The sequence below is a fragment of the Melozone crissalis genome, unplaced genomic scaffold (genome assembly GCF_028551555.1).
Source record: "Melozone crissalis strain CALT ecotype California unplaced genomic scaffold, PUWL_Pcris_2 ptg000042l_1, whole genome shotgun sequence".
In the NCBI taxonomy this organism is placed as follows: domain Eukaryota; kingdom Metazoa; phylum Chordata; class Aves; order Passeriformes; family Passerellidae; genus Melozone; species Melozone crissalis.
The window spans coordinates 29362501-29373681 of NW_026535820.1; the positions used below are offsets into that span (position 1 = coordinate 29362501).

The following is an 11181-nucleotide window of genomic DNA, read 5'->3' on the forward strand; positions in this document are numbered from 1 at the left end:
TTCTCTTGCAAATGTGTTCACGTGAGAAGGGCTGGCAAATTTGATGCGTTTTGCAGTGATTCTCAGCTACTTCAGAGTGCAAGGATATATTCTGGGATGGCAAAATCACAAAGCCTTAAGCAAGCATTAAAGGGGCGGGCAGGAAGATAATTCAGCAGGAAAATAGGGAGTTGAACAGGAAAGCCTTTTGAATAAGTAATTTGTAATAAAATCCCTTTTTCTTTTTTTTTTGAAACTTAAACACCTTGAACTTTTCCCATGTTGTTTGGAAATGAATAGAAAGTTAGTGCTGATGGTGACTTGGGTGTTTGCCGTCTGTAAATGCGTGCTTGCCTTTTAATCACCGAACTTTTGGTTTGTGCTTCACTATTAGTTAGTGATGCAAATGGAGGCTGAAATCCATGTGCCTGCTGAAGTCACTTCTCTAGGAGCCCCAGGCACCCTGGGCCTACAGTCTTTGTCATCCTGATCTTTGGTGCTCTCAATAATGCAGCAAGCCTTTTCTCCACCAAAGCGTCACCTGTCTAGGTGAGTCGTGCCATCCCCTATCTGAAGTGACAGCCATCTTTGAGTACCAGCATCTTAACTGACTTCTCTTTCATCATCCATGTTAGAGAAATAACATTTTCGACAAGGTGTTGGGTTTTCCCCCCCTTTTCTTTATTCTTTCCCCAGCCCCCCTTCGCCCCTTAGTTAGAGCACCTGATCAAAAAATTATTTCTGACAAAGATTTCCTGCTCCAAATTAAATGAGCTCAAGGAGACGGAGCATTTTCACATGGAAAGAAAGGGAAACGTTGATGTTAGAAGTTAATGAATCTGGGAGGAGAGAGAATATTATTGAGACTGGATAATATGATCTAACAGCTTTCCTTCTTCTTATCCTCCCTGTAAAGAATGTATGGAAGTCAGTTATGTGGCATGATTCTAACATCTGTCCTACCCCATAATGGTAATTTGTATAAGTAATGGAAACAGGTTAAATACTTCCATTCTAATGTTGCCAGCAGGGATGAAAATGAACATTTCAATGAAATAATCTCGACAGAGCAGGGAGAGGAGGGGTGGATGGACTGATTCATCTCCAGCTCTCTTTGGTGATCCGAACGCTAATGAGAACGCTTGAATGTATAGTTTATCAGATAGAAGGGGAAGAGCAAGTAAATTTCTCAGATTAGAATCACTGTGAAAATATACCCACATGCAAGCTGCTTCGTTCTCCAATTGCCAGCGTTGGCTAATAATTTGCAGCATTCATTTTAAGGGGATAGAGGAGAGAAAAGAAAGAGGTGAAGAATCTTTTTGTTGGCTTTTAATGGGATGCCTTTAAGGGTTATCATTCAACCTGCTAGAAGCACGGAGGTTGCTCTTGTTACAGTACCTTATCTACTTTTCAGACCCATTGCATTAGAATTAGAGGGTAGGCAGTTCTAGTATTTTGCCCCCCATTTTGCTGCAATTAGAAATGAAAGACACAAACCTCTGTAGTAAGGTTATCTGGTTGTCTCATATTCTCTGCTGCTCCTCAGCCATTGTCATAACTAAGCCATATTTTTCCACCATAGTAACATTGTAATACAGACACACACACGTGCACGCAGACTTGTAGCATCTGTGCCAGAATTTTGTATGAACATTTGTATATACTAATACAGAAGATTTGCAAATCTTCCAGCACGCCTGTTAAACTATCACAACGTGCGATTTTGGATTCTTCTCTAAAATTCTCATGGCTCTGTGTTCTGGAAACATGTCTGAAAATTATTTGGATTTTTTCATCTCCCTCGTTTTTCCATAATGAGGGAGATGTGTGGCTATAGATTGTCTGTATTTTTTTTTCCCTAAGATATGAAATGTGTTCTTGTGTGCAGTGGAAATCACCCCCAGCCTGGAGTGCAGTTTGTGCAAGGTGACAGTGTGGGTTGTGAAAACTTCTGCAGCTGCTGTCTCCTGTTGGCTGGGTAAATATTAGAAGCTGTGGCAATACATCTCTTGAAGAATGGTGAACACTCACATTGTGCCACTATTGTTTAGTCACAGAGTAGGCCCTGATTTAGTGAAGAATTTTAGACCTAAACCTATCCCTATTTGTCAAAACTATGAAATAGGTATTTCAGTGAAAATTATCTCAGTATTCAATTCCTTTACTGAACTGTGACTTTCACTGCTTAGGTGTTTCTTCTGAATAAATTTATTTATTTGGAGGATTTAAAATTGGGTCTTGAAGCGCTTCTTGCTTTTAATTTTGTAGACTACTAAAACCAAATACAATTATTACTTTTGGTGCTTTTAAAATAATTTATTCAATATTGAATCCCTTTTTGAATGGAAAAGAATACCTCTGCAGAGACAGATTCCTTCAAAGGCATAGTTCCAAGGTTGTGGAAAGGTTTTATGTGAGAATATTTTTATTTTTAACCACATCCTTATATTTCAGATCTCTGTCTGCTTTTTCAAACAATGGATGTGTATTTATAGTGTAAATATTCTCACTGAAGCAAACACAATGTGCTGTGCTACTCACATGTACAATATATAGCATCTCATGTCCACTTAGATTAGAATGCACAGCTTTTAACACTGCTCAAAGATGACAGTATATCTATGGGGAAGCATTGGCATCCAGAAGGCACATTTTATAGGAAAAAAAAATAATAGCAAGACTTAATAGGAAAAAAAGAAATACCAAATGCCCCCCCTAATTTCCAGTTGTCTGGAATTTGAAGGTTTTTCCCTCTTTTATTACTTGCATTTGCCTCAGTCTGTCTAGACACAAATGAGAAGGAAGAGAAAAGCTGACGCTGTGTTCTGTAATTTCTTCTACTTTGAATATAGTTATTGTTGAGGAGGATCATTGTCTATATCTGCTCTTGATATTTTTGTGTGGTTTTGGGACATGTGTAAACCAGCAGTACCTTTGCAGATGCAGGAATGTCTGAAGAAGATTGCTGAGAGTTGCTCGGTCACAGAAAGATATGTTGTCTGAAATCTGTGTGTTGGTCTACATTTTGTAATTTAGAATCTGAACATCTCATGCTTTTATTTAAGGTAGAATATATTACTTCTCTCTGCAAGTAATTATAATAGGAACATTTTTGCTGTGTTTAAAATACTGAATTTTATTTATTTGTCAAATTTCTGTGAGAATTTTAGTAAAATGTACATGCTTTTAGACATTAACATTCTTCCTTTTGTTTGCTTCTCTGTTAGCTCTTACAGAAACCTTTTCAGTTAGAGAATTGCACTGACCTTGCAAAATACCATATGTTGAGAGTGCTGCTATTCATCTCATAAGCATTAGTAGTCTTGAATGAAAAGGTATTGTCTGTATCCTATGATAACCAAAGGAGTTAAAGAGACTATTTTTTTTATTGCAGTGATAGAAATTAAATATTACAGATAAATTACTCTTTTTTTTGTTAAAGAGCATTATTTCTTTGTGACTTTAGATACATGTACAGACATGTGGGTGTGCACATCATATAAATTCAGGGTTTATTTAGAACTGGCTTAAATTCTGAAATAGTAGAAAATCATAGTTCTGGCCATTTGTACATTCTTAACCCTTATATTACAGTATATGTTGGTGAAGGAGTGAACTCAATCATGTAGTAGTCTCAGCAAAACCAAAGAGTAGAAAAAGTGAGTAAAAGATGAGAATTCCACCCTGACACTCGATTTCTTTGCTATGGCAGTTTAACATGGACCTTACATGTACTTATAATGTTTCTTGTGTGGTTTAGCTCCTTTTTATTTTTATGATACAGTGCAAAAGTATGAGAATAGAGAAAACACCATCGTAAGTAAATAAAGAAAAATAAAAGACACGGCAATGGATCATTAAAGTTTCTATTTAAGCAGATATATAGATGGTTATATATAGCAATTATAAAAATATATATTTATGTAATTTCCAATTAAGTAGAGATGTAAGCAAATAATTAATATGGATCCTTACAAAATGCTGCATCAACTATATGAACATCCTGCATGCTACAACAGTTTTTTGCACCTAGTTATTAAAAATATTGGGATGTGAAAATTGGAGAAAAGTGACATTGTTGCACTAGGGTTAGTGAGAAGAAAGCTGTTCATAAAAGCTCAAAATGTGTGTCTTCTCAGTTTTTAGCTTGTACTTGTTTTGGTTTTGGTTTTTTTGATAAAAATGCCAGATGGTAACTGCCCGTTGTTGTGCATTTTAGGTCTCAGAGGGGTTTATTTTCTATTTAAAAATAATTTCAAAATTAGAAGCCAATTCTTGTTTAACTATTCTTTGCTTTTCTGATACTTAAAATTGTATTGTCTTTTGCCATTAAAAACTACTGCAAAAAGGTGTGTTGAATGAGAGGGCTAAGAGATCCTAGACTGCAGCTGTGGAAGTGAATTCTATGTGTGTTCCTAGAGTTCAGAACTGCAGCGGTCCTACCATCCTCAAATATCTGCAGAGTGTTCCAACAGCAGCATTGCTGCAAGACGGGGAAGCTGGCTGCCTTCTGAATTCTCTTACTACTTCTGCATTCTATTATTCATTTTATGGACAAAATGCCTTTTAGAGAATATTTTCATCTGGTTTTACAATGCTTTTCTAGCATCTTCCTGGCCTTTGACTCCAGGATTATTTCTGAATTTTATTTATTGTGCTTTGTACTCACCTTTCCTTTTAAACATATTAGAAAACACTTGAGGCTGATTTATCTTTTTGGGCCCTGATCAGAACTTTTTTAAAAACTAAAAGGTCAAATTATCATCTGAAAATATTGACATTTAGGGGACAGGTGAAAAATGCAATGGGCATCTTAAGGTTCAGTACAACCCTAGTACTAGATAGAGTATTTTCTTGCTTCATCTTAAAAGATCAGGCTGAAACAGTTAGGGGCTGCATTAAGAGTGAATTGCAAAGGTGAATACATAATGCAGTACTGACCGTAATGTGTTTCAAAGAGTATTCATATTACAATGAAAGAAGATTCTTTTTATTTTTCAGAAAAGGCATTTCAGAATATGTTAGCAACTGTGTACAAAAAGAAGCTCGACTCGCACTTATGCTCCCCCCAGCTGAAGAAGACCTCAGCTTTGTTAACATAATAATACATATTTTCTTCATACCACATAGGAGCAAAAGTGCCTATTTTCTGGCTTGCTTTCAGTATTGTACCATGAAAGGACACAGGACACATTTCAGCATCACTTGCTGTAGAGTTCACCTGACAAGGAGGCACTTTTTTATTCAGTTACTGAAAATTGTTCATAATCCGTATTTTCTACCTTGACATTCTTATAAATTATCTACATTCAGTTGGCATTGTGATTTTTTTTTTAAGTTTCTTTTACAAAACTGGAGGGAAATGTGTACAACTATGTTTTCTGCTTTGCAATGAAAGTGTACATTTATCACTTAGGTACATGTAAGTCACTTCTGTGAATTGAGCCCTTGGAGTAAATGTGTTTTGATGTAATGGCCATCTGCTCATGAATATCACATTTGCTAGTTTAACAAATAGTTTGATATAGATAAACACATAGTTTGGTGAGATCATATACTTTCACAGATAGCAATGCAATAGAAAAGTTTTATATTTTCCGTAAACCAATAATCAAGCTGCAGTGGAAATCTCAAGGTTTTTGTTTGTTGCTTTAAGAAATTAATCTCTAGTATTTACTTTTAGTTTCTGACTGCTTTTTTTCAAAATGGTAAATGAAGGACCCCCATCAGATCATAACAGGAGGCAAACTACAGCCTTCCCATTTCAGAAAACAATCAGTCTTGCTTCTCTTTTCACCTTTCAAAAATGAAAGCTGTTCTGCTTTCAGATGGACGCAGTACAGCCAGACACCAGGACACCCTGGGAACAGCTGACCTGACACTCTTGGCCTGTATGGCTTCATTAGAGTCAGGTATCAGTGACACAGAAATGGCCCCTGCAGCTGCAGCTAAAGCCAGTTTGCAAGAAAAGACAGAACTGACAAGATAGAGTTGGTCAAGTCAGTGATTCTGAGTGTCATGGTCTGAGGGATGCAGGTCAGCTGCAACGCGTTACACATACATATGTAGTGCAGTAAATATAGCTCAGCACCAGGCCATTTTTTTAAGTTGATAACAACTAGTTTAGTAGGCTCTTTGTTTGATTTTAGCTTTGATATTATGGCATTTACTGTGGGCCTGGCACATATTTTACTGCTGAAGTCAAAGTTTATTCTTCAGTATCACTGATATCAAACTGTAACCATGACAGAGTGTGTGGATTTATAGGAGGAGTATGTGAGTGATGGTGAGTTTGGGTTTTGGATGTATCTTCAAAATTTGTCTTCATGGTTACAGTTTTCAGTGAAGGAGAGCCATGTAAAATGTGCGTGTTCAATAACATTGTTTCCCCCCATGTCCCCTCCTGTATTTTAGCATATGTTCCTGAGGAAGAATTGAAAGCAGCAGAAATAGATGAAGACAGCGTGGAAGATGATGGGCTGTCTCTGGACATCCAGGAGAATGAGTATTTGTGCAATGAAGAAGCGGAGATCAAAGAGGCTCAAAGCTACCAGAACTCCCCAGTCAGCACTGCAACTAATCAGGATGCAGGCTATGGTTCGCCGTTTAGTGAAAACAGCGATCAGCTGGCCCATTTCAAAAGCACTTCCTCCAAAGAAGAGAAAGAGGATCCTCAGTGCACAGACAATGTTTCCTATCCACAGGACAGCTTGGCACAAATAAAAGCTGTGTATGCAAATTTGCTTTCAGAGACTTGCTGGTCCAGTTTAGCTTTGGACTTAAAGAAATCCAATCCAACCACCAGCAACAACGGAATCAGCCAGAATGAAAACGTGACCAGTACTGACACCAATGCCAATTCCCAGAGTACTTGTACTACCAGTACCAACACCAGTACCAGTACAACCACCAGTAGTACTAGCAACAGCAATAGTAACAGTGGTGGCTCGGGTTACGACTGGCACCAAGCTGCGTTGGCTAAAACTCTGCAGCAGACGTCATCGTACGGACTTCTGCCGGAGCCGAGTCTCTTCAGCACGGTGCAGCTTTACCGGCAAAACAATAAACTCTATGGGTCTGTGTTCACCGGTGCCAGCAAGTTCCGATGCAAAGACTGCAGCGCGGCCTACGACACGCTGGTGGAGCTAACTGTGCACATGAATGAAACTGGACATTACCGTGATGACAACAGAGATAAAGAAGCCGATAAGACCAAGCGGTGGTCAAAGCCTAGGAAACGATCGCTTATGGAAATGGAAGGCAAAGAGGATGCCCAGAAAGTGCTGAAGTGCATGTACTGCGGGCATTCGTTTGAGTCTTTGCAAGACCTCAGCGTCCACATGATAAAAACAAAGCATTACCAGAAAGTGCCTCTGAAGGAGCCAGTACCAGCCATCACCAAATTGGTCCCTTCTACCAAAAAGCGAGCACTTCAGGACTTGGCTTCGCCTTGTTCACCTGAGCCAACAGGGATCACGGCAGAAGCTTCACTGGGTGAGTCTGCCAAGGATCAGAAAACTGCCAACCCCTACGTGACTCCGAACAACCGCTATGGCTATCAAAATGGTGCTAGCTACACTTGGCAGTTTGAGGCACGCAAAGCCCAGATACTGAAATGTATGGAATGTGGCAGTTCCCATGATACTTTGCAGCAGCTCACTGCTCACATGATGGTCACCGGTCATTTCCTGAAGGTGACCAATTCTGCTTCCAAAAAAGGCAAACAGCTTGTGTTGGACCCAGTGGTGGAGGAGAAAATACAGTCTATACCTCTTCCACCCACCACCCATACAAGGCTACCAGCCTCCAACATTAAAAAGCAGCCCGATTCCCCAGCGGGCTCCACAAATTCAGAGGAAAAGAAAGACCTAGAGAAGGAAAAGCTGGTGGTCACTGAAACAGAGAAAAAGATTAAAGAAGAGAGTGAGGACTCTACAGAGAAATTCGAGCCAACAACTTTGTATCAATACCTCAGAGAGGAGGACCTAGATGATAGTCCTAAAGGCGGAATAGACATATTGAAATCCCTGGAGAACACAGTGACAACAGCCATCAGCAAAGCCCAGAATGGAGCCCCTTCCTGGGGAGGATATCCCAGTATCCATGCAGCTTACCAGCTCCCAGGGACAGTGAAACCCCTTCAGCCTGCGGTGCAGAGTGTTCAAATGCAGCCGTCCTACGCGAGCAGTGTGAAATCGCTGTCGTCAGAACACAATGCACTCATCCATTCCCCAGGCAATCTCACACCCCCACCTCACAAGAGCAATGTATCTGCTATGGAGGAGCTAGTGGAGAAAGTTACTGGTAAAATCAACGTGAAGAAGGAAGAGAAGCCTTTGGAGAAGGAGAAGAGTTCTCCAGTTAAACCCATGTCACCTGCTGCTAAAGAAAACAAGGACTTCCCAAAAGCAGAAGAGATAAATAACAAACAGCAGCCAAAGAAGAGCTCTGAGTCTGAAGTTCAGAAGGTCAAAAAGGATAGTCCAGCAGAAGCACATACGCCAAATGGTACAGAGCCACTTAAAACAAAGGTTGCAAATGGCTGTAACAATTTAGGAATTATCACAGATCATTCACCTGAGCCATCCTTCATTAATCCATTGAGCGCTTTACAGTCCATTATGAATACCCACTTAGGCAAAATTTCTAAGCCGGTAAGCCCCTCTCTGGACCCTTTGGCCATGCTGTACAAAATTAGTAACAGCATGTTGGACAAACCCATTTACCCAACCACTCCAGTCAAGCAGGCTGACGCTATTGATCGGTATTACTATGAGAACAGCGATCAACCTATTGATTTAACTAAGTCCAAAAACAAGCCTCTTGTTTCCAGTGTGGCTGACTCTGCCTCATCCCCGCTGAGGGAGAGTGCCCTGCTGGATATTTCTGATATGGTGAAGAACCTCACGGGGCGTTTGACACCCAAGTCTTCAACTCCCTCTACCGTGTCAGAGAAGTCTGATGCTGATGGGAGCAGTTTTGAGGAAGCTCTGGATGAACTGTCACCAGTACACAAGAGGAAGGGCAGGCAGTCCAACTGGAACCCTCAGCATCTTCTGATCCTTCAAGCCCAGTTTGCTTCCAGCTTGAGGGAGACCCCAGAAGGCAAATACATTATGTCGGACCTAGGTCCACAAGAGCGGGTACACATCTCTAAGTTTACTGGTCTTTCCATGACCACAATTAGCCACTGGCTGGCCAATGTGAAGTATCAGTTAAGGAGGACAGGTGGAACTAAATTTTTAAAGAACTTGGACACAGGACATCCTGTTTTCTTTTGCAATGATTGTGCCTCTCAGTTCAGGACTGCTTCTACATATATAAGTCACTTAGAGACACACCTAGGGTTTAGTTTGAAGGATCTGTCAAAGTTGCCACTTAATCAGATTCAAGAACAGCAGAATGTTTCAAAAGTCCTCACAAACAAGACTTTGGGCTCACTTGGAATTGCCGAGGAGGACTTAGGCTCCACATTCCAATGTAAGCTCTGTAACCGAACTTTTGCAAGCAAGCATGCAGTCAAACTGCACCTTAGTAAAACACATGGCAAGTCCCCAGAGGACCATCTGATCTATGTAACTGAGTTAGAAAAACAATAGCGTCCAGGTAAGCAGCCAGGTATGCAAGTGACCACAGGAACATTGCACTAAACTTCTTCATAGTACTGCACTAGGCCTGACCTGAGCCTCTGAAATCAGTCTTACTTTTGTTGCTGAACTGCCTATCTGGACCTTGGTTTTTCTTACACTTATTTTGTAGTTATATTTATATGCTCTTTGTCTGATCTGTGCATGGTTATTTTTTGTTTCTGTTTTTATTTTTTGTGAGTCAAAGTCTGACCTTTATTTTCCACATCTGTCCTTGATGTTAAGCTATCTTTTGTAGAATATAGTGGGAGACACTATTGAGAGACATTAATTTAGCCGTAAAGAAAGACACAAAGAACAATGATAAAGAGACATCCTAAAATTACAAAGTTGCCATGACAATAAAGGTCACAGAACCTGGTAGTGTCAAGTTTTAACCCTCTGAGAACTGTAATAGCATTTCTGTGCCTTTCCCAGTGACTAAATAAGTAAATAAGGAGAAACAAAATAAAACAAAAGGCTTAAAGGCATTTCATTCAAATAAAAGCTGTGTCGGAAGCAGGACTTTTTTTTTATTGAATGAGCTTTTTTTTTTTTTAAATGCAGAACTGGTTTGTGAAGATATTGTGCATGCAGTCCTTGGAAGAAGGAGAGCTGTGTAGTACTCAAGGGGTTAGGAAGCCACAACTGTATAAGTTAAATAATGAATAAAAAAACAAACAAACCAATTTGCCACTATGCCCAAACCCTCTGGATGCTGAGAATTGCCACTTTTTGGCAAAAGGAAAAAAAAAGTATGCAAGCTGTTATTTAAAACAAATGTAAAAATGCTCTTTTCTTTCCTTTATTTTTTTTTTTCTGTAAAATATTGCAGTTTATAGTTATTTACAAATGTTAAGCTTTGGTACAAGCTGACCTTTCTATAGTGTGCTGCATTGGTAAATGAAAACAAAAAAAAATGGGGCAAATGTTGGATTCTGTTCCTTGTAAATTGCCAGCATCAGCTTAAAAAAATACATGTTACATATCGTACCATTTTAAACTGTTCAACTTTCTTTGTACCTTCTGGCTGTATGCTTTCTCTTTTAACTTTTTATATTGTCATTTTATATTCAATTTCTGTGTATATAATGTAAAACCACACTTTTTGAATAAAATTTAGTTCCTGCAGCTTGATATAAATAGAGGAATTTTACTGGCACCTGCATCTTTCCAGATGCATGTACTTAAAGGAACTATCTGACAAAAAAATAAATAAATAAAAATAAAGCAAGCAATGCACTATGAATTATACATTTTGATGTTTTATCATTAATATTGTACAGTACATTTTGGTTCACACAATTAAATCCACTGTTTTCTCAAGTGTAAAATAAACCCACATGCAGTTCTTGATTTACATACATTGTCATGTCGTCATTAAATTGCCTTTGAGGTGTTGCTCCAGCTATAAGAGGCATCGTTTATATAATCAACCAGCGAAAATCTACTTGAAATCATCTCTCCTGATCTGTGTGCTGACGTGTCTCGCTCAAAGCCCTAATGCTGGTAACCTCTGAGGAGAGATCTGCAGCAGGCACTCACTGCAAAAGGTACACAGCCAGGGCAGCCA

At 39.3% G+C, this 11181-nt stretch overlaps 1 protein-coding gene across 1 annotated transcript in view; it reads left to right on the forward strand.

Moving 5' to 3' along the window:
* Positions 1-10950, forward strand: part of TSHZ1 (teashirt zinc finger homeobox 1) — a 54925-nt gene extending 43975 nt beyond the window's left edge. Inside the window, exon 2 of the mRNA XM_054284765.1 lies at positions 6397-10950. Within this exon, the coding sequence (XP_054140740.1) occupies positions 6397-9581 (3185 nt within the window). The 3' untranslated portion in view covers positions 9582-10950. The remainder of the gene's footprint in view (positions 1-6396) is intronic.
* Positions 10951-11181: the final 231 nt, after the last annotated feature.